General features: G+C 43.2%; 1 protein-coding gene across 2 annotated transcripts in view; it reads right to left on the bottom strand.

Annotated features, from left to right (window-relative positions):
• The window catches only part of SMG6 (SMG6 nonsense mediated mRNA decay factor), a 234,875-nt gene that overhangs the window by 163,666 nt on the left and 46,708 nt on the right, over nucleotides 1-24,501 (bottom strand). For both annotated transcript variants that reach the window (XM_032615690.1, XM_032615689.1), the window contains exons 9-10: nucleotides 21,234-21,295; nucleotides 13,639-13,784 (exon numbers count right to left, since the gene is read on the bottom strand). In XM_032615690.1, the coding sequence (XP_032471581.1) occupies nucleotides 13,639-13,784; nucleotides 21,234-21,295 (208 nt within the window). The remainder of the gene's footprint in view (nucleotides 1-13,638; nucleotides 13,785-21,233; nucleotides 21,296-24,501) is intronic.

The following is a 24,501-nucleotide window of genomic DNA, read 5'->3' as shown; positions in this document are numbered from 1 at the left end:
AACATATATATATATATATTCCAATAAAACAATATGAAAAGCAGAAAATGGTTTAATGTTACAAAGATGTTAATAAAGCATTATTTATAATCCTAGAAAAGTGGAAAAAATGTGTGAAAACAGGGTAATGATTACATTAATGTTAACATATTTACATGAGAATATTATTCAGCCATTAAACATGTTTACAAAGAATTTTATAACTGAATACTTATAATAAGTGAAAACAGTAAAATCAAACATTTTATATTCAGTATACTTTCAACTGTGTAAATAAAAACTTGAATATTCACACATACACATAGGAAGGAATGTCATTGCTGGGAAGCTGGTTTACAGGTGGTTTCCACCTTTTTTCTTAATATTATTTTTTCTAGTACTCAACAAAACCTAAAAGGTTAAATCTTTTAAAAGATTTTATGTACGCTAATTATTATTTAGCTTACATAAAACAGGACAGAGTTGCTCCAGTAAGGTAAGAGTAAAAAATATGGTAAGTGAGTAGAGAAAGAGAAATAAAAGAATATTTATGGGCAGGAAGGATAGAGAATTAATGATGAAAGATTCAGGAGATGAAAAAGGACAGAACTCATGCTGTATTAAAAGAAATTTTGAAAAAAAAAAAAAAAAAAAAAAAAAAAAAGAAATTTTGCTTTCCAGAGACCTGAAGACACTGACTCCAGTATTAACAGTAAATACCAAGGCACATTTAATGCATTTTAATTTAATGTCAGAATATAAAACACGCACTTGGAAATTACATATTCAGAAGTGTCACCTTGATGAAAAAACATGATTATAAGCAATGGCCCAAACAGCAGATGCCTCCTGGCCTTGCCACTCAGCTTTCAGTGTCTAGACTGACTTATTGACAAACTTTATTCTTGATTTGAACTCAATTCAAAACCTACTTATTGAGAACTTACGGCACACTAGGCAGCGTTCTAGATGCTCGCAATACATTGGTGAATAAAACAGGTCAAGGATCCCTATCTGCAGGGAGCTTACAATCTTGCAGAGGAGTAGTAAGGGAAAACAAAGATACACACAAAAAATAAGTTATCTAGTATTTAGAAAATTTGTGTTATAAAAAAGGAACGTCAAACAGGATAGGGGACATGGGAGAACAGGGTGGGAGTGCAGCAGTGTTAACAGGATGGTCAGAGTATGCCACACGGAGGCAACACTTAAGCAAAGACTTACAGGAGATGAGACATACGCCACGCAGACAGCTGGAGGAAGAGCATTTCCAAGCAGAGAAAACTGCTAACGCAAAACCCCAAAGGTGGGAGAAGCCCTGGCTGTTCAGAGGACTTGCAAAAAGACCAGAGTAACTAAAGCAAAGTAAGTAAGCCAGGGTCTGGTCTGAATGAGACCAGAGACAGCAAGGAGGAGTGGGGAAGAGGAGGAGTTCCACATAGGAAGGCCTTGTAAAGACCATGGCTTTTGCTCTGAGAGAAATGGGAACCTAGCAGGGGATTCTGAACAGAGGGACATGATGTTTTTAAAAGAATCACTGCTGTATAGAGAGTAGAGACAGAGAGAGTGAGAGAGAGAGAGAGAGAGAGAGAGAGAGAGAGAGAGAGAGAGAGAGAGAGAGAGAGTGTGTGTGTGTGTGTGTTTGGAGTAGAGGGAGACAGGGGAACAAGAGAGACCACACTTAGGAGTTTCAAATCTTCTGGATTGTCTCTCTCTTCGTGTTTAAAAAGAAGTTTTATTCACAAGGGGTATCCAGGCCATGTTTGCAAAGAGGGTTTTTGCTTCCAGTGTGGAATCTTGAAGAATGTGTCAATGGTCTGCAATTGTGTCCTCAGCAGGCATCTCAAAATAATGATTACCAAACATTTATCTCTGCTCATTGCCCTGACATGAGTTCTGGGCATCACCCTCTCTCAAGGGAGAGGTGAAAAGAGGTTATGCAGAACAAGCAGTGATAACAGGATGACGTCACAGGTGTGCCTCAGAGAAGCCCCCAGTGAGTTCGGCTCATAACCACTCCACAGTGATTTACCCTACCCTGCCAACGCCAGCTGGAGGAGGGATGAAGAAAGCTGACACAGCCTTAAGCCCTGCGCAGGCATTATAAGATCTTTCTCCCTCCAGTCTCCTGCCAGCCCCTCCCCTCTTTCAACTGCTGATCCTTGCTTCAGTAGCCAACGTGTGAACAGCACGTGTCTGGATTTCAGAAACCTGCCCAGCAGTTGGAAATTCCCTGCAGCGTGTCAATTGCTGCATCTGCTCTTGGCACTTGGGGCAAGGGATCACATAGGCATTTTCTGAAATAAGCTTCAAGATGGGAGTCTTATATCTGAAGAGGGGACTAGAGAAGCCAGAAAACTCCGATTACTGTAAATAAATTCCTAAATATATGACAATCTGCCTTCTAGAAAGGAAACTGAGACTTACAAGCCAACCAAACAGCTCTAAGAACAGCAGTAGTCAAGAACAAAAGCACAGAGCACCTTGACTAATGGAAAGGATTTTATGGGCCAGCAGAGTTTACCAGCTCTGCAGTGTAACGCAGCTGAAACTAGAGAGCACGCTCTCCCAGATCTCTAGCTCACACCCTTTTGGCAATAAATGGCTTCTATCATTTCAGATGCAGGCCTCCCTCCCCCTCCCTTTACCTTTCTTCCCCAACCAATTAGTCCTCTAAGTAGTCTATACCTTGAACACCTCTTGGAAAAATTGAAAAATTTGAGCCCAGTAACACTATGTGCCATAAAACTAGGCTGTAGCAGCTGAAAAGGAGCTGCTCTTTGAAAAAGCAGCCTACCAGGCCCTTGCCACCCTAGATACAGGTGCCCCAATCACACTGCTCACAGGCACAGGTAAAAAAATGCTCAAGTCTGATGCTTCAAAGGAAAAAGGAATAACACCATTTCCTCTAGTAACACAGCAGGCAGACTAGGAACCTAGGTCTACTCTCCCAAGGAAACAACTAATTATCCTGGAAAAGTAGTTTTAAAATCTTTTTAGAAAGCAGTGATGAGTTAGTAAATTAAAAAGGAATCCTCTGGTCAGGAATTGAGTAAAGACAGGAAACTAGAGCTGTAAGTGTGAAATATGGCCAGACTTCACCCTAAGGACATTTGCTACCTGATGAACTTGAGCTTTGGTTTCCAAGGCTTCATGGGTGCAGCCAACATAAGAGGATGCCCAAGATCCCTGACATAAAGCTGAGATCCCACAGAGCTACACCCAAGTATAAGGGTGAGTCAGAAGTAACCCCTTGGGACTTCCCTGGTGGCGCAGTGGTTAAGAATCCGCCTGCCAATGCAGGGGACATGGGTTCAAGCCCTGGTCTGGGAAGATCCCACATGCCGCGGAGCAACTAAGCCCGTGTGCCACAACTACTGAGCCTGCGCTTTAGAGCCCGCGAGCCACAACTACTGAGCCTGCGCGCCACAACTACTAAAGCCCGCACACCTAGAGCCCATGCTCTGCAACGAGAGAAGCCACCACAACGAGAAGCCCGTGCACCGCAATGAAGGGTAGCCCCTGCTCGCCGCAACTAGAGAAAGCCTGCACACAGCAACGAAGACCCAACGCAGCCAAATAAATTAATAATTTTTTTTTTTTAAAAAGGAAGAAGTAACCCTCAGACCCTTGATAAGACAGCTAGAAAACTGACTATATCAAACCCTGGGGCTGACTAGAAGAGAAAAAAATATTGTATTGAAAGTATAGACTATACACTAGCCCTCACAGGGGTGTGCAGCCTGAATTCACATTATCTGAGTGGTCCAAAAACCCTCAAGCAGATATTTTAATTAGAATGATCATTCTAGACTCCCCCCCACCAGGCTGTAGACAAAAGCAAACTCAAATCTTTTCCCCATTTTCATCCCAGGTCTCCAAGAGTTCCCACTTATGAAATCCCACAGAAAATAAGCAGATTACAGAAAAAAAATTAAATTACAGAGGCAACAAGGCACATATGCAACAACCAGCAGAAACAAGAGATGAGCAGAAACTCACCTAAAAGGACCCCTTGATCAGAGTCCATAAAATAACCAGGGTTAATACATTAAAAAATAAAAGACAAGCTCACAAATATGTTCAGGAAACAAGAAACTATAGAAAAAGAGCAGATTTAGGGGAAAAAAAACAAAAATGGAAATAAACATGTATAATTGAAATAAAATCTCAGCAAGGCATGTTTAGCAGATTAGATACAGCTAAGAAAAGATTCAGTGACAGAGTTAAGGAAATTATGAGGAATGCGGCACACACCAAAAAAGAGTCAGAAAAATGAAAGAGAGGTTTAAGAGACATGAAAGACAGAAGGAGAAGAGAAAGCACTGGCAGATGCAGTATTTAAAAAAAGAATGCTAAGAGTTTTCTACAACTGCTGAAATCAACTCACAGATACATGAAGCCCAACAAATCCTTGGCAGGAACAATTTTTAAATAAGTACAAACCTATTAGACAAATCATTACAACTGCAGAACATCAAAGCGTTTTAAAAAAAGCACCCAGGAAGAATAGATGACTTTTAAAAGGACAATTAGACTGATGGCTGACTTTTAATCAGCAAGAGTAACAGCCCAGAGACAGTGAAATATCTTCAATGGGCTGAAGAAAAGGAACTGTTAACCTAGAGTTCTATTCCCGGTGAATAGAGATCTTTTAGGAATAGGGAAAATAAAGGCTTTTCAGACAAAAATTGAAAAAGTTTGTCATCAAAAGAATGTCACAATAAATTCTAAAGAATATACTTCAGGCAGAAAGAAAATGATCCCAGGGAATTCCCTGGTGGTCCAGTGGTTAGGACACTACGCTCTCACTGCCAAGAACCTGGGTTCCATCCCTGGTCGGAGAACTAAGATCCCACAAGCCACGTGGTGTGGCCAAAAAAAAAAAAAAGAAAATGATCCCTGGTGGAGGGTCTGAAATGCAAAAAGGAATGAAAAGAAAGTAGTAAATATATAGGTGAGTCTAAACAAATATTTACCATAAAAACAACAGCAACAATAATAATAATGAAAAAACAGAAATGAAAACAGTAATACTTGTCTTGTAGGGTTTAAAAGGAAAAAAATAATTAAAACAGCTGACAAAGGCAGAATATAACCTGGGAAGATAAAGTTGGAAGAGAACAGACAGAATTTAAGTGTTCCAGGGTATCTGTATTATTTAGGAGAGTGAAAATGCTGAAAAACTTTTGACTTTTGGCAAGGTAAATATGCACGCTTTAATTCCAAGAGTAACCACTAAAAAAAAAAAAGGAAACAAGTGGGGGGACGAGGAGAAAGAACAGGGGGAAAATCCAGAAAAAAGTAAGAAAGGAGAAAAAAAGAAACAGAATAGGTAGGAGAATGGAAAAGCACTGGGAGAAAATATTTGCAAAATATATATTTGATAAGGGGCTTATATTCAGATTATATAAAGAACTCTTAAAACTTTTTCAATAATAAAAACAACTTGGTTTTAAAAATGGGCAAGGGAATTCCCTGGCAGTCTAGTGGTTAAGACTCTGTGCTTTCACTGCAGGGGGCCGGGGTTTGATCCCTACTCAGGGAACTAAGATCCCACAAGCCACATGGCGTGGTCTGAAATAAAATAAAATAAAACTAGAAAAAATTTTTTTTAAAAAGGGCAAAAATATTTAAATAGGCACAAAGAAGATATACAAATGGTAAGTAGGCACATGGAAAGTCATCATCCTTGGTCATTAGGGAAACACAAATTAAAACCAAAATGAAATAGCTCTGCACATCCACTAACATAGCTAAAGTAAGAAAGACAGACAATACCTAATGTTGGCAAGGATGCAAAGAAACTGGGACTCTCTCACACACTGCTGGAGGGAACGTAAAATAGTTCAACCGCTTTGGAAAACAGTTTAGCAGTTTCTTATAAAGTTAAACATACGTTTATGACCCAGGAAATCCACTCCTAGGTATTTACCCAAGAGGGATGAAAATCTATGTTCACAAAAAGACATTCATACAAATGTTCATGGCAGTTTTATTCATAGTAGCCCAAAACTAGAAACAACCCAAATGTTCGTCAACAGGTAACTAGATAAACAAAACTGTAGTATAGCCGTTAAGACAGAATACTATTCAGTAATACAAAGTAATGAAATACTGATACATATAACAACATGAATAAATCTCAGAAACATTACACTGAGCAAAAGAAGCCAGACACAGAAGAGTACACAATGTATGATTCCATTTATATGAAACTCTAGAAAAGACACATCCAATGTATGGTGACAGAAAGTGGATCAGTGGTTTCCTGGGGCCAGGGGTAGGGATAGAGATCAACTGGGATGGGCACAAAGAGAACTTCTTGGGATGACAGAAACGTTCTGTATCTTGACTGTGATGATGACTAGTTACCTGGGTATATAAATTGGCCAAACTCATTGAAATGCACACTCAAAATGGGTACATTTTAGTGTATGTAAACTTGACCTCAATAGAATTGATTTTAAAAAAATAGGATGGTATTACGTAACTGTCAATGGACTCAATGCTCATAATAGCCTCAAAGAGAAAACAACTCAAATGTCCACAAACAGAAGAATGGATAAACTGCAATAAATGAATAAAATGTAGTACTGCAGCAATGCAAAATGAATGAACTACAAACTACACACATTGACAGGGACAGATTCACAAACATTACCTGGAACAAAATAAGCCAGAGAAAAAAGAATATAAATAATATTATTAGCATGATTTCATTTACATGCAAGCAAAAGCAAACTATGTTCTGTTTGGAGGTATATACAATACTTAGATGATAACACTATAGAGAAAAGCTAAGGAATTAATTCCACAAGTCAGGATGATGGCTCCTGCAAGGGCGAGAGGGAACTACCGTGAGGATGAAAAACACAGGGAACAGTTCTGAGGTACTGACAATATTTTATTTCTTAACCTAGGTGCTGGCTGTATGTGCATTCACTTTATTGTTCTTTCAAATATTTTATACTTTCATACCCTTTTCAGTATGAATGACATACCCACCTTCCCTTCAGGCCAAAAAGAGAATCACAGTCTCATTTAAGAATGGCATGTGAGGGCTTCCCTTGGTGGCGCAGTGGTTGAGAGTCCACCTGCCGATGCAGGGGACACGGGTTTGTGCCCCGGTCCGGGAAGATCCCACGTGCCACGGAGCAGCTGGGCCCATGAGCCATGGCCGTTGAGCCTGCGTGTCCGGAGCCTGTGCTCCGCAACGGGAGAGGCCACAACAGTGAGAGGCCCGCGTGCCGAAAAAAAAAAAAAAAAAAAAAAGAACGGCATGTGAAAAACCTCTTTTCAAAAAGCAAGGCGGATACTAGAAAAGATGGTGAAAATAAGCAACAATGTTCCTTAAAAGTACTTTTTTATTTTAAAGAGACATTACATATCCCAAGCAAGAGAAAGACTCAACACTTCTTTTACCAACTGGTCATGAAAAATGCTTTCCATTGTGAGGGGAGAGTGCCCTCACCTATGACAGTGGTAAACATGGACCCCAGACAACCCTGATTTGCTCAAACCATGTCCTTCTGCCAGCTTATTACCTGTGGCTCCACTTGAGCTTCAAGCAACTTAGGAGAATTCTGACTCCCTCAACTCCCTCATTTCTACTTCTGTTCCTCTTTTCAGATCAGACTCAAGGATCACTTTCTTCATCAAAGAACAGCAGCTGCTCAGATTGCGGGGGGAGAGGGGACGCGGGGTGGGATTCCTTGCTTTGTTTAGCTGTCTCAATTAGGTCCAAAGAAATTTTCGTGTGCCTTCTCATACAGAAGGCTTGACCCTTGAGGTGTAATTTACTAGCTGTGCAACCTTGCTTAAGTTACTCAACTTTTCTGGTATATTTCTCACCACCTATGGAATAGGACACAAAATATCTGTCCCACCTGTCTCAGAGGGCTGATGGGAGAAATCAAATGAGAATACATATGTAGCAACTATAAAATGTCATCAGGTATTATCACAGTGTTGTTCTGTTGTTGTCATTACTGGCCACTACCTCTGAAAGCTACAATTCTTCCCCAGATCAACATTTAGTTGGTTAGGGTCCAAAGTACAACTTACTCCCCCTAACCCCCATCCCCAGAACACACTCATTTCCCCTGTGTGTTCAACAAATAGCACACATCTGGCCCGCGCCCTCCGTAAATTTAGAATTTTACTCCTCGGGAAAAGCTTAAAGAGAGAGTTCAGAAAAGGGAGCTGGAAGTCCTGCTGCCAGCATCAACCCTAACCCCTAATAATGTCTCCCTTTCAGAATAAGTCCATCCAGGAGGAAAAAAAATCAAGTTGAGAAGCTATAAAGTGGCAACAGAGATGAGGTTTCTAGCCCACGTTAATGACCAGGCCACCATCGGATACTGCACTTCTGCACTGCAAGGCAAAGCAGCTGTGGACACCAAACCACACAATCACCTTGGGGCAAAACCAGAAATCATTTCGTCAGCCGACATGGTAAGAGGCTTAATTTCATTGATATGAGTGAATTTTCTCATTTCTTTAGCTTTTCACAACTGCTTCTCCTCCCTCAGCCTAAAGTAATGGATTCATTCTGAAAACAACAAGGACCCTGGAATTCAGAATAGGGAAGATAGGAAGATCCCTTGACAAACTCACTTCCTTAACTTTTTCTTCTTTTCCAGGGAATGCGGAGGGAAGAAGTCCGTGCTAAGCAGCCTGTTGATAGTTCTCTCTCCCCCAGAGGGATAGAGGGCATGGCTAAGGGATGCACCCTCCCCTGGCCTGCCTCCTAAAGCCTTGCCTCTTCTGACCTCTGAATCTATTTCTCACATAATTTGTCGGCCAAGCTGGCTGTTTCTTCGTTTACTTGCTCTAAACTGAGCAGTCCTGAAAACGAAGGTCAGGCAGTGCTGATTACCTGTAGAAATCTACCCACACAGATCCTTGAGGAGAAAGAGCCCAAGGGCTTCTACCACCAGGGATAGACAAGAAGGAAGGAGAGGGGCGGTTTACACAGCTAAACTCAAGCCTAGCCCTTTATGAAAGGTGGATTTCCTGTACAGCTGTCCTGACAAGCAGAGGATTACGCACTTCACATATTCTGCTCGGCTAAGAGAGTCAGACAGAAGTGAATTGTCACAGAGGAGCAAACTGCTTTACTTAGTAGGTCTCTAAGGTGGTTATATGCCACAGACAAAGACATTTTGGTTGTGAACTGAACTTCTCAACCGGAGTCAACCTGCATACACAACCACAGCGTGAAGGTGTGTGGTTCCCATCTCAAGCATCCCACACACTGGGGTTAAGCTCTATCTGTCCCATATTAACAGCTGCGATTCTCTATCCCTCTGGAGGCATGCATGTGGCACTCCCTCCTACCACCTCCCGCAATTCAGGGTTACTAACAAACCATAAAAGCAAGCATAAATGATAAAGAAAGGAATGCCAGCCTAGCCCTGCCTCAATCCCAGGCCCTAAATGTTCCCTAAGAACAGGGAGCACAAGCAGTGTCTCTTGGGTGCCCTCTTGCTGCCACCAGGGCTTTTCTGCAAGGCTGCAGTGGAGGCCTATTCTATGAACTGGTAGGGGAGGAAAAAGAGGAGGAAAAAGAGGGGGAAAAAGAGGGGGCCAGGGCACAGAAAAGGGAAGTTATTCCAGTGGTGGCCAATGAATAACATCCAGTGATTTATAGGAAGTATAATCCAATAATACAGTAAAATAAAACAGTGTGTGCCTGAGATGGTTTTGATTCCAGGAATTATAAAACATATTTTTTAAAAAGACAGAGACAGAGAGAGAGAGAGAGAGAGAGAGAGAGCGCGCAAGAGGGGGAGAGAAAAAGAGGGGGAAAAAAAGGGGGCCATATTGGAGCAAATTGGGCACAGATGGGGGGTGCAATGGGGTTTCAGTGATGCCCTACCACAAATATTGCTTCAATTATTCCTCTTCAAGAAACTAGAGTTTTATTTCCTTAAATTACAGAATTTTTTAAAAAATTAAAATTCTTAGAGTGCTTGTGGTTGAGATCAACCATTCCCCCTCCAGCACCACATCAGCCAATCAGATGGCTACTGAAGTGTTAAATGCTGAGGCACATGGAGAAGGCCCCGTTTCTCCCTTCAGGAATGCTGCAGAGAGATCACCAACTGTGACATCACTCTGGGAACCACCTATCTCACCACCACCCATCACTCGCCAAAGGGTAATTCTGGACAAAGGCCAGGAAGGAAACACACTGTTCAATGAGGGCTGGCCTGCCCAGAACCTGGCCTTCCTCATCCATGCATTCAATGAATACTTACTGAGTGCCTAAGAAACACCAGGCACCATGCTCATGGCCCCAAACACCCCCCAATTTATCTGTCCCCAACCACTTCAGTGTAGGTATTAGGATTCTAGACTCTCTGTAGTCCCACTGAAGTAGGTTTTTTGCATAGGGCCCATATGAGGGGAGGAGATAAAGGTATCCCCACCAATAGCCCTGAACTTATGAGTTTTAAGATCACTGCTGAGACCTGAAAGTTTAGTTGGTTAAATGATGTGGCAAAACTCATTTTCCCTTATTGGAAGGGGGACAAATCTCACAACCTCTGCCTCCCTGAGCTCCAGGAAAAACTATAACCTAGAAAAGGGGAAAGATGCCTGTCATTCACCACCATCTAAGTTTTTCCCCTCCGTTTGGCTTGTGAGGTGTCCAAAGCTTTAAAACAGTTCTATGTCTCTTGACCCCAAGGAAAGCACATTTGAAAAGTAATCACACTAAAGTGTTTGTAACGGTATCATTTCCACCCTGGACTACTGGTATTTTGAAAAGAGGGCTTATGCAAGGGTAGCATCAAACACACACAAAAAAGAATCAGAGCCATCAGCAAAGGATGTACTTTTTAGTAAGGACGTCCCTGTTGCCCTCCTTAAGTACCACATCTACAGGGAAGGGTCAAGCACAGACTGAGAGGATTCTGACTGCTTTGGGGGGCCACAGATCACCGCTGTTTCAGGCTGGAACGTTCCTTCTCCACAGAGTCCAGGAACTGACATATGCAAACACCCACCCAGAAGGACACGTCCAAGAAGGAACGGAAAGAAAAATGATGGCCCAGATGTTCTGTAACTTGCAGTGACTGCCAAATCACCACAGACCCCAAGCACCTGGGAGGGCCAGGCAGCAGCAGGCCCTTGCTTCCTGGTTTCAGACAGCCAGGGTCCCGCGGCTGGGTGGCGACTCCGACAGCAAGCAGACTGGCCTGGAGAGAAGCCTTCAGAAGGGCACCGGCTGACGGGACTTGGGGGCTGAACACTCAGGGCTGATTTATCACTTCCTTACTCATAAAAATGTGATTCAAACTGCTGCTGATTAGTGAAGGATTTAAATCTTTACCCTCTCCCCAACCCCCTTCCCTCTCCACCCCCGGCACAGATGCTGCTGCTCAGCCACAACACCCCCTTCTTGCCACTGTCCGTGCAAGCACAGCACAGGGGCCCAGAGAAGATGACTCATGTGCTGGGAAATGGAAAAGCGCATCTTCCCACCAGCCAGCTCTGCTGAGTGCTCTGCTCACCCCTCTCCCAATGGCAGCCCACACAGTGGGGTCTGGACGGCCGCCTCAGCTGCACACCGGGGACTTGGCAGCACGTCCACAGAGCGCTCTGTCCTGGCTGAGTGTTATATCCTGTGGCCCAGGCTGTTTTCCCTGAAACACCCTGGGAGCTTCTGACCACCTCAGCTCATACTCCTCTCAGCCCCAGCTGCCCCAGGGAGGTGAGCGCCAGGACAAAGCCAGAACCAGTGGTAGGGTCTCACGCACGGCCTGCGACATGTCCTTCCTGGCTATCAGGTCCTCATTATGACCGACCATGGAAAAGAGTCCTAGAAAAAGTACCCTGGCCTCAAAAGGGGAACCACTTACTTCCTTCTTTCTCTGTTCTCACCATCTCACCTTCCTTTCACCCATATTTTCTTAACTTTTACTTTACAACAGCTCCAGGAAAAGGACTCACTGGTGGCCTATGAAAGGGCCAACGTATTCCTTTCCATGGAGCAGAAGTTGCTGACAACAGATGCTCCACAGGCAAGAGCTGCGGGGTCTTTACATCCCCACCTCCAGGTCACTCGATGCAGGAACAGTGCCTTGGCAGAGGCTGCAGCCCTGTGACAGGCAGCTTGCTGTTGTTAGAGGGAGTCAGGAAAGTGAAGAGGAAGGCACCTCGGGAGGCCCCATTCCCTGAGTCCAGTGAGCTTCCCACTTGGTAGCCCAACCAGCGGAGTAACGATGAAGGGATCAATCTCCCTGCCCTCTGGACTGACGGCCTCACCACACTTTACAAACTTTATTTCCTCATTTCCTGGAAACCTCCACTGCCCCTCAGGACTGCATGCTTCCTCAGAACTGTTCTTGGGAATATTTAGCCAAGTTCAAAATGGCACTTAAGCCTCTGCATCTCACCTTCTTCTGGGAATTCTAAGTGCTGCAGCAGGCAGCGTGAAAGCAGAAAACCCCTTAGGATTCAGATGTGATTGAAAACCCAGGCAAACTAGCAGAGGACCTTGCAGAGTCCCAGGAGGAGCCAAGTTTCAAGGGAAAGTGCAGAATACCCGCTCATCAGGGGAGAACACCCCCCTGCAGCAGGCTGAAGCATAACCTAAATACAAATGGGAAGGGAAACAAATCAACTTCGGAGTGAGAAATCACTAAGCAAAGGTGCGATGAAAGAACTAGTGATCCTCTGTCCAGAAACACCAGGTCTGTTTTACAACGGACTCTCCATAGGGTAATTCCCGCTTCTTGGCATTTCAGATGATAAGCTTCCAGCCCTGAGACCAGACACTCTCTGCCAGTGCTCTGAAATGATTCTTTGGCAGCAAGGACCAAGTCTCCTTTGCAAACAAACACACAAAATAATGTCACCTCCATGCTACAGATTTCCATCAAGTCAAACCCCATCATCCTTACCTCAGTGGGGTGGAGGAAAGGGAAGGGGAGGGGAGGGATCCGGTAACATCCTTCAACTGTGACCTGGTCATCAGAACATTTAAAAATCCTGCCAATCAGCACCACCCCCCATTTCTCCTACCCCAGCCCCCACCTCATGTTAAAAAACCCCCAGTGTTCAGAAAAGCATTTCGGAATGCACACTAGTACATTTGCCAAATTCTGGGCCTGGTGATTTTTGTGCTTCCAGATTTGAGTCACCAAAGCTCATCGATTCTCTGTTCTTACTCCCTGGCAGACTCCCACAAGGGATATCCCATAGGGAACTAGACTTTTCCATATTGAACAAACAGGGTACATGAGTCCAGAAACAGCTATTCCCAATCCCTGCCAAGCGTATGGTCTCTGCAATGAAACATTTCAGCAATGCCTCCCCCCCTGGGAGAGGCTCTGGGTCTGCAGCCTCCAAAAGGCCTTGCTGCTGCCTTTAGCATGGCCAGATGTGCAACAGCATCTCTGGGTTTGCAAATTAAGCTCTATACCCATGATTCCCTCCAACCATCCCACCCAAGCACTAGAGAGTCACACAGATTTCAGAGAGTAAATTAAAGATCTGAAAGGCAACGGGGGAAAAGGGTGTGTGTGTGTGTGTGTGTGTGTGTGTGTGTGTGTGTGTTTTGGGGGGACTGTGTAGTGGTATGGTAGCATGGGAAAGAAGCTAGATTAATCTTTATCTGTCTAGATAAAGAAACTGGACATTCCTTACCTTTCAGTTGGGAGTTGTGTACAGCAAACATGTTGATGGTCATAAGCTGCAGCATGCGGGTACTTCCAATAGGAGAGGGACTACGTTGCAGCAACACCTGGAACTCCTTGAGGACCTTCTCAGCCACTGCAGGGAATGTCTCCATCCTACAAATACAGCCAGCCCATCAGCGAGGCACATCCCCGAGAACTCGGCGTACACACACACACACACACACACACACACACACACACACACACACTCAGAATCTCTCTCTCTCTCTCTCTCTCTCTCTCTCTCTTCTCTCTCTCTCTCTCTTTCTCTCTGCGCTCCCCCCTCCCGGAAAAGCAGATGGCTAACGCCTAGGACATTTCTTTGCTACTTTCACAAACCTTCCTAGCACCCTAAGGTTGTGAACAAATTTAAGAGAAAGAAGTTCAGAGTTTAGAGATGGAAATAACTCAATTTTTGGACAAATCGCCATGAGTTTTCATGCTTTGGTATGCTATTTCCTAACCTCTGGCAATAACTGGATTCAAGTTGAAATCAAAGTTTCTCTCTGAAACAATCAGTTTTTCTAAATAGTGAACAAATTTCCTTTAAGCTCTAAGACTGGCATATTCCCCAAACTCTCTGGTATGAAAACCATATTCTATGAAGAGGTACGTGAATCTAAAGATTCTTCACTCGAAGCTTTACTTCAGAAAACCAGACGCAGTTCTGCTGCCGTCTACTTAGGGACTCTCACACTAATCGCTCCACCTGAGGATCCCAAATCTCCCCTGGAAGAATCCCTCGACCTAGGGCCCTGATGATCTGTTTCGGTCTTTCCTGTGTTGCTGTCCTCCTCCCTCTCACAAGCCTCTGCTCATCAGGGTCTGTATGTTTTCAGGCCAGTGGAAATATAATGCCCTGGCCAACTGCCACTCCCAATACAGGAAGAGCCTGTAATGTAGGGAGGTAGAAATCTAGCCAGTGACCCAGGGCTCCTAAAGAGAGGTCATTCAAACCAATGCCTGCCAAAAGTGGCCACAAACAGTGGTGCATGCCTGGAGCTCCTCTGGCAACAGGAACAAACCACAGCTGAAGTCCTCAGAAATAAAAAGCAAATTTGAACTTGGTGCTAGAGAGAGAAACCAGGCACACGGGCCTTAGGGCCATGCCGAACAATTCGTGGTCAGCAGAGTATCTTTTATCCATCCTCAACGCCCCCCCACCCTCAAAAACAAACATACTGCTTGTGATACACTGTGGGGTGGGGTGAGGGAGAGCTCCAGCCTGGATTAATAAATAGTTTCTGGAAAGCCACAGGGAAGGGAATCCTCCTCAAAAGATGCAAAACCGTTTCAAGTCCTAGGGAAAGGTGCTTCTACTTTCACCTGAACCTTTCCCCGCTGAGTAGTACCTTCCTCAGGTCAGAAAACTCCAGAGCTTTCTGGCCTCCTGGCAATCTTCATTCCTTGCCCTTGGAGGCAACTCCTATGACTGACCTCCTAGTACCCAGAAGTCATGCCACAGTTATGGGTCAATTACAGTTTATACTCCAGTGCCCTTCTCTGCTGAGCTGCCCTCATTTTCATTGGCACAAAACATGCCAGGCTTTCTTCCCCCCACATGCCATTTCAAATGCCACTGCCACCACCCAACAACAACAACAAAACAACCGAAACACACTCTTTCACCCCCCCTCTAAAATATTTCAGAACCATTAAACTCTTGGTCAGTTTGGAATGGCAGACAGTGATATGTTTGAGGCTGGACTGGATCCATTTTTCCCCATGGGCTATAACAAAGGTTTCATTTTAAATCTTGACACTGTGCAGCACTCTTTCTGGTAGAGGTGGGGAGGGGGGCTAGCACTTCTCGTTACGAGAATAGCAGAGTTCACTCTGCTTGAAAAGCAGCCACACTGGGCAAGTTTCAGAGCCATGTGTCTCCGTGTTGAAAGGCGGTAGAGAGCCAACACAGAACGACATGACAGAAGTGTCACGTGGGACAGTCTTGCTTCGAGGCTGTGTCTGAGGAAGCCTCTTCCCTGGATGGGAATTGAAACAGATCCATTAACACTCCCTAGGTCAGAATGAAGTCTCAAAAGAGCACCAGGCCAAATGTCCACATCTTCTTTTTTTCGAAAGTTAAAAAAAAAAAATCCCCCGTTCGCCTTTCAACTAGTTCAACATGATTAAAACGAAAGAAAAAAAAAAAATCAAATGCATAAGTTAGAGTAACTTCAATTCTGAGATATGAGGAAAGATGGCATTCTCAGACAAAAATCAGTTTTGTTAGGCCACAACTGAAGGACACACAGATAAAAGATTCTTCCTCAGAGCTCAATAACAGCGTTTCTGGTGCCCAGTTTCGTAACCAAAATGATGCCTGTTTTTGGCCTCAAGTTACCTGTGAGTAGTTTTCTTTCTTTCTCTTCACTCCACCCCATATTGCAGAACGAAAATTATACTAAAACTGAGATAATGACAGTATACAATTTGTTTAGGAAAAAAACCCACAAAATAAAATTATGGTTTTTATGGCTACATATGTAAGTATGTAAATATAGTAAAAAGGTCTGGAAGAATACATAACCTGATGTCCGGCATTATCTCTTTGGAAGGCACAGGGGTTGGGGGAGAGTTGAAAGAAATTTTAGAAAAGAATGTTATACTTTTATAAGGAGATTTTATATATTACTTATGTAATAATTGTAAAAGTTTTAGGCAAGAAGCAGCAGCAGTAGTAGCAGCAGAGGAAGAGGAGAGAAAGCATAAAAAAACGGCAATTTATAACAGCCCAAAACTGGAAGCATGCCCAACAACAGCCGATGATGAAAATGGCACATCCATACAACTGAATTCTATTTTTTAAAAGCTGTATTAGATTTTTTAATCATGTGGGAGAAAGTCCAACATATATTAAATGTGGACAGTTTTAAAGTAGTTTAACGCGATCCCTTTTTATACATATTTGTAGAAAATAAATAAGAAAATGTGTGTGCGTGATGTATAGAAAAGAAGATAAAATATACACCAAGTGTTAGTGGTAGATAGTCGTCTCTGGATAGTGAGAATAACTTTTTATTTCTTCTTGTTGCTGGTTTTTCTAAATATTTTACAATAAGCACTGTATATAGTAAAAAGATTTCCCCTACAATGAATACTTCTGGCTTTTGTATATAATACATTTATAATTTTAAAAAAATCAAGACACAAACATTATATTCTTAACAATTCAGAGTCCAAAATAAACATGAGCCTTTGAATTCCAAGAGATCTTGAAGCTGTGCAAATAGCATGACTCGGCAAGCAAGTAAAAACTAAAGTGGTAACTTCAACCTAGGCTATAATGGGAAGCAAAATTATTCTGTTTGTCACAAATCAAAAGTCTACAGGCTGCCGGCTTCCCGACCTCTCTCAGAGGAGTCTGAGCACAGGTCTGATCTGCCTCTCCCGGGGAAAGCCAGTGTCTGTCAGGAGCCACACGGCACCCTGACCTATTCCCCTTCCTGAGCCTGAGAGGATTCCGGCCCCATCCTTTAAAGCTGCAGAAGGTATGGTCACTTTCAGGATACGAGTTTCGCTGGCTAAAGTGACTGCTTTCTGAAGTGATCTCCAGAGATACCTTGTCTCATTTGAATGGTAGTTTCAAGAAACCATTCTTTCAGACAATACTGGGACCTAGACCCGTGAGTGACTCAGATAGTGACTAACGGGGCCGGACCCAACCTCTCATATGCTGGGGAACACAGCTGGGCCAGACAACATTCTCTGCAGAAAAGAATCAGGCTCCCTAACTTTTCTTAACACCTTAATTTTTAAAAACTGAACAAGATAGGAGCGAACCAGTAGCAAAAAACAAAACAAAACAACTAAGCCGTTTGACAGGGTAACAATGAGGGGAAAAAAGTCATAGTGCTACAGAACATAAGGACTGGAACAGACCTTGGAGATCATCTATTTAAACTACTGATAAGGAAACCAGAGCCCACAGAGGCTCTGACTTGTTCCCTCTCGAGGTCTTAGAACTAGTCAGCGGAGAAAAACAAACTCTTTTTGGCACTTGATTCCATCTAACACTCCGCACCTCTTTTTCGCTGGTTGCTGAGAGGAAGGAGACCAGCGTTGCACACATTAGGCCCTCAAGCGTACGCGGATGCAACGGAGAACACGGGGCACGGACAAGATGAAGACTGGGAGAGCCACGGGGGGCTTTTCTCAGCAGGCAGGCGGGACAGTGGATGTGTCTTCAGCTGCTCCCCATTACAATCTCCTCACTCTTAATTCGTTTTCAACGCCTCCCACATTTCACATCTTCTTGGTAATTAGGCAGCAGTCCATGTTGTTGTGTGTGGCTCGGGCTCATTGCTTTTCTAGTCTTACAGACTTCTATACTTCTTTTTTTCCAATAGAAAAATTATTGCTGTTTCTGCCTTCCAGAATAAATATGGGGCTCAATTCTCTTTTTACCTCTAGGAGAGCACAAGAGGAGTACTCACCGAGGGGCTGGGGTGCCTAGAATTTACGTACATTTTCCTCATATGAACACTACGACGACTCGCTGTTCATGAAGGTGCAACTAGACTGGCCTTATCTTTTTGCCAACAGAATATGTTATATGCAGAAATGGAAGAGATCTTGAAAAATAATCTGGACCACAGCAAACCACCTCTGACAAATGAGATAATCTATTTGCTCGCAAAGGCTTCCAGAGAAGAAAATTCCTGAACGTCTTCCCTCTGTGAAATCTTCTTACACCTAACCCAAACCTCTCCAGCTGCAACATAAGCCTATTGTATTTTTCTCTTGCTGTCATCCTAAAGAAGTCAAAACTATTTGGTTATGACCCTAACATTTAAACACAGTTAGGGTACCCCCAACAGCTGTCTCCAAATAAAACTTTTTTTACCTTATTTTTTATTTTTTGCGGTACGCGGGCCCCTCACTGCTGTGGCCCCTCCCGCTGCAGAGCACAGGCTCCGGACGCACAGGCTCAGCGGCCATGGCTCACGGGTCCAGCTGCTCGGCATGTGGTATCTTCCCAGACCGGGGCACGAACCCGCGTCCTCTGCATCGGAAGGCGGACTCTCAACCACTGCGCCACCAGGGAAGCCCTACCTTATTTTTTTAAAGATTAATTTGTCCTCTCAGAAATCAATTTCTAGCTTTTTAATCATTATTGTGATCCTTTCTCAAACTTCCTTCAAAATATCTTAATATGAGAGTTTTAAAAAGGGGAAAAAATAAGGTTCTAACTAATGCTTAAACTGATTTAAAAAATATATATATATGTGTGTGTGTGTGTGTGTGTATGTATGTGTATATATATATATATATATCTCCTAAACATTCGTATACTCTGGACCAAGATTTATAACTTTTTTTAGTCCCAAGAGTCTCTAACAGAGCTAAGAAATACCTAGGGCAGTGGTTCTCAACCAGGAGCAATTTTGTACTGCGGGGAACATTTGGCAATGTCTAGAGACATTTTTAATTGTCCTAACTGGGGGTGAAGAGAAGGAATGCTACTGGCATGCAGTGGGTAGAAGCCTGGGATGCTGTTAAACATCCTACACAGGACAGCCCCTACAACAAAGAATTATAAGGTTCAAAATATTAACAGTACAGAGGTTGAGAAATCCTGACTTAGGGCAAACATGGGGTACATAAAAAGTTAAAGAAATAAACACAGGAAAAGAAAAAAGGAGAAAATACTGACTAGAAAGGTAGTAAGGGGGAAAAAAGATTTTTTAAATGAGAATTTTAAAAGAAATAAAGAGATAAGGAACCATAGCACCTACTTTAAGTGCAGTACAGTGGTATTTCTGATATGATGTGCTATTTTATGAAATAATATCTTCTTATTATAAGATAATAATCCTGAAACTGCACCCACCCTGAAACTGCAACTTTACATTACTCACTACTGACTGGCCTACTACGACCCATAGAATACTAGATCCTTCTCTCCAGTCTTTCACAATCTACCCATTTCTTGTAATAATTCACTTCTTCCTACAACAAATATTTACTGAGCACCTACTACATGCCAGGCACTCGGGATACAACAGTCTTAAGCAAAAACGCTGACATGGGGGTGGGGTGAGGGGTTGTTACTGATGCACCTAGTTTACTTTGCTGAGTAAATCACGTCACACTTATTTCTGCTGGTACAGATGCATCTATTGGCACTACTCCAAGTTTCCCAAGTCATTTCAAAATCAAGACTATAGCCATCCCTGTCACTCTTGCCCAGGCTGATGACAAATGAATATGTAAAAGGTACAGTGTCTAGTTTACCATCCACAAACAGTGTTTCTTCAAGCAGGACAAAGCTTTTCAGCTTCTCCCACTAAGGAAACCTTCTAGAGCATTACAGATACACTTACAAGGTTATGACAGAAAGTGAAAGGGAGGGCTTCCCTGGTGGCACAGTGGTTAAGAATCTGCCTGCCAATACAGGGTACATGGGTTCGAGCCCTGGTCCGGGAAATCCCACATGCTGCGGAGCAACTAAGCCCATGCGCCACAACTACTGAGCCTGCACTCTAGAGCCTGCGAGCCATGACTACTGAGCCCACGTGCCACAAGTACTGAAACACACATGCCTAGAGCCCGTGCTCTGCAACAAGAGAAGCCACTGCAATGAGAAGCCCACGCACCGCAACAAAGAATAGCTCCTGCTGACCACAACTAGAGAAAGCCCGCACGCAGCAACAAAGACCCAACACAGCCAAAAAAAATAAATTAATTAGAAATCTTAAATAAAAAAGAAAGTGAAAGGCAAACACTGACAACAACTGGGGGAACTATAATCCAAAGCAAATCACCTCAAAGGGTAGTTCACAATAAAACCTCCAACTCAGAAAATATTAAAATGCAGAGACGACCTGAGGGCACTGCCCCCATTCCTCTCCTGGAATAACGAGGCACTCAGCACAGGGGGCACCAGCTTACACAGTGAGGAGAAACTCGGATCCACCGAAGGGATACTCAAAACCTGATCTCTTCCAGAGACTTAATGGATTAAGTAACAGGGTCTCACCGAAACCACCTTCCCTGAGATTTATATGGAAACCCGTGGTGAATGGTGAAACCATAGAGAAGTCTTAGCATTTACTGAGGTCAGCAATATGGTGCAGGAAACTGAGCACAGGAGGAAGGGGGTATGGTTCGAAGGAAGAGAACAATGTTGGAAGAAAGAAATTACTGTCCACTAATTTTCAAGGGAAAATTAGTGGATAGTATTTTCCCCCAAGGAGGACCCCTGCAGCTGCAACCCAGGGACTAAGCATGACTTCCTTGCGGAGCTCACTAGGGCTGAGCCGGAAGGCAGAGGAAAGAGAAACCCAGAGGGATTAGGGTTGGGGGCTGGGAAAAGATTGTGGTTAAAAGGGGGCTTTAGTAAAGGTAGGAAGGGGGAGCCAGAGGGATGGAGGAGTAATATTTCCCAAACTTCATGAGCACAGTAGGGAGAGTGAGTGAAGGGAAGAGGAGAGAAGTTGGAGGCCCCTAAGAATTCACACCCTGTGCCCTCAGTTACAAACACAGTCTAGTTGCTAACAATATTAAATTCCAAAATGACTTGTAATGTAGGAAAATAAAATAAACATCCTGCACACTTACCCAATCCGGGTAAACAGCTTCCCATGGGCATGGAGAAAACTGAGGATGAACCTTTTGTTCAGCTGCATGGGAAAAAAAGAGAGGAGAAAACAATTAAACTTTCCCCAGTTTCCTGTTACTGAACAGAGTCCCTAGTGACACAATAACCTGGCCAGGGTCTAAGGGGTGGGCACTAGGGATGGGAACCAAATGAACATGCCCAAACTCTCACACAGACCCAGAGCCCATGCCCAACAGCTGCTGCTCAGCTGAGCCAAGATGACAGCAGGCTCGGTGAACGGCAGCACCCCCTGCTGGCAGTAGTGTCTGTGTGCAGGGAGCGAAGCACTGAATTCCAACTAAGCTGGGTAGATGGCTGTCACCCTCTGCCATCTAGAAGTCACTCTGTCCCCATAATGACGGAAATGAAACACTGACAAGTACAGGACAGGGATGATGATGATCTTGGATAAGTCCCTTCTCCTTCTTACGAGCTGTTTTTCTACCTACCCAAAAAACAACTCTTCTTTGGTAACCAAGGGTAAGGTAATCCCACCACTAACTAGCTTATCAAATTGTACTTCTCCAGCTTTGAAAATAAAAGTTCAAACCTTTCCTTTTTTTTTTCTTTTCTTTTCTTTGAAAGAAAAACTGAAAGCTGGGGTTATGTGGAAATCCTCTGGCTTTTAAATGTTGGCTACTAAAGAAAAAAAATTTAAACATTAGGCAAGCCAAAAGCCACGTTTTGCCAGCCACATCTGGCTCACAGCCACGAGCTACCGAATTTTCAATCTCAGTTCAAGGTTTCTAGAAAATCTACTTCTATCAAAATTTAGGGGATACATTCCTCTAAGCAAAACAAGGCAGGGGAAAAAAATTCAACTCCAAAGAAAGTGGAAATAATCTAAAGACCAAACCCTGTCATCTTCCCTGGTCTCCTGGAAGCAATATGCTCAGGGCCCTGTAGCCAGACAGGGAAGACAGATAAAGGATTTGAGTCTCAAGGTGGTGGTTAGGGCAAGAACAGTCCAGCACCCTGGATGCTGTGCCCAAGAGGAAAATACTCTTCTGGTTTACACCCTGCAAAACAGAAAACCATTCAAATTGTGGCAGTTCCACCAATTTCACAAGGAAGCTGGGTGGTGAGGAAAGGAGGGCTTCTCACCTCCCCAATGACTTCAACCACAAACTGCAAACAATCTTCAGTCTTTATATTTGCTTAAACAAATTACACTTAATCAGCAATACAAGACAAAACTCTGATTTCCTGTAGTTAAAAAGGATACTTCATGGAAAGTAACCTGTCTCTATAGTGAGGTGAGTCAGGGCAGGGAACACTGGGTTCCATGAACAGAAGGGAAAGATGAGGACCTGCCACAAAATAAATGGCCGAGGGCTCCGCCACTGTTAGTGGCAAGGCCTGGGCTAGAACGCAAAGGAAGGTGGTGAAAACTTACCCCTCAAACCTCTGCCACTTACCTGCTGTGGGGTCTCAGGCAAACTGATCTAACCTCCCAAAGTTTTTCTTTCTACGCAGTGGAGATAAACAGTACCTATACCATTAAGGGACTGGTGCATGAGATAAGGCAACTAAAAGCACATGCTCAGCATCTGTAAACACTCAAGTGTCAGCTGAACATTCTCTCCCAATGAATGGTAGAGTGAGTGGTAAAATGTTAACAACTGGAGATTCCAGGTGAAGGATATACAGGAGTTCCCTGTATTATTCTTGCAACTTTTCTATGGGTATAAAATTATTTCAAAATAAAAAGGTAAAAATATATATTCTCTCTCTATTCTTGTTTTAACTCAACTGTCCCTTTTTCCAGCTGCCAATCATAAACTGGTTAACTCATCCACAACTAGTTATATTTATACATACAGGATACTTTGGTAGAAACAGAACGATATTAAACCCATCTCGTTCAAGCCAATTACTATCCCCCAAGCCGCAAGATAGCTCAGAAATTCAAGCAACTTAAACCAGTGAATGACAGAACTTGAACCCAGGTCTTCCGATTCCAAAACAGTTCTCCTCCCCTTAAACTGCCATCTATCTCAGGAAGAGAACAGGTGAGCTTATTCATGAAGAGCCAATGAGGGGGGAAGAGCAACTAAAAAGAGCAGTTCAGTTTTACCTTTAAGTTTTCCTTACCCATTAGGTAGGAAACAGTGTGTACTCACAGTGCCTCCTGGAACAAAATGAGTGCACCATGAGGTTTTTTAATGCTGGAGTTCTAGCTATACTTCCCAAAGATCCTTCTCTGTAGGGTAGTAGATGAAGGCCTACTTAATTACCTGACTTCACACCTGCATTATCACATTTTAACTATATCTAGTAGAAAGATATAGTTATATATCTTTAGTTAAAGAAAGGATTCGTTAAAGAAAGGATTTCAATGCATTGTTTTTTCAACTAGTGATAGTGAAGGGAATCTTAGCAAACTTTGTCAAACTATACACACATTCTCTCTGACCTTGGTTATTGAGAACCACTGCTTTATTTTTAGTCTGAAAGTACCTGTTACCCTAAATATAGTTTCTCTTTATCTGTCACCAACATTTTGAGTAGGAAAGGAGCTAAAATGTAGATACATTCTAGAGAGAGGTAAAACACGTTATACTGAGGAAGGAGATTTGTTACACATTGATCAAAATGGGACTAAGCACTGTCGTAAATTAATAACATGAAGTCAGCAAGCGCTGAGGCAGAGCTTCTGGAAAACCTAACTGATACCAAGCCCAAAAAAGGAAGGTCTTAGTCTGAGCTTCCTCCCTCTCCAGCACATCACCATGGATTGGCTTCATGTTTGGAGCTTTTTGATTCTTAACAATACACTCAGATGGTCTCACTCAGGTAGAGAAAGAACTGTTTTTCCGCATATGGTGAGACTATCTGTCTCCAGATCTTCCTCGTGCAATTACATACTGTTCACCAGAAACTAAAAATGCTTCTTGGGTGTAGCCCTAAGAGACAGTGTTTAGAATTATTAAAGGGCTCCTGGCTCTCTGGTTTAAGTCCACAGCCGACTCACAAGGGACTCTTGGGCCTTTTGTACCATCTAAAAGCAAGGACCCAAAGAGACACTAATGGCAATAGTTGGATGGGTAGGTCTCTGGACACTCACAACAAAGTCTGTCCTTCCATTAACTATGGGGTTATGAGTAAAATGGTTTGGGTTGTTCCTCAACTGTAAAATGGAATTTCTACCACTGACGGTACCTAACTCAGAGCTGAAAGGATAAAACGAAGTAATACAAATTAAAGCATTTTGAGGAATAAATGTCT

Source organism: Phocoena sinus, chromosome 20 (genome assembly GCF_008692025.1).
Source record: "Phocoena sinus isolate mPhoSin1 chromosome 20, mPhoSin1.pri, whole genome shotgun sequence".
Taxonomy (NCBI): Eukaryota; Metazoa; Chordata; class Mammalia; order Artiodactyla; family Phocoenidae; genus Phocoena; species Phocoena sinus.
Note: the sequence above shows the minus strand (reverse complement) of the source record. Positions and strands in the feature narration are given on the sequence as shown.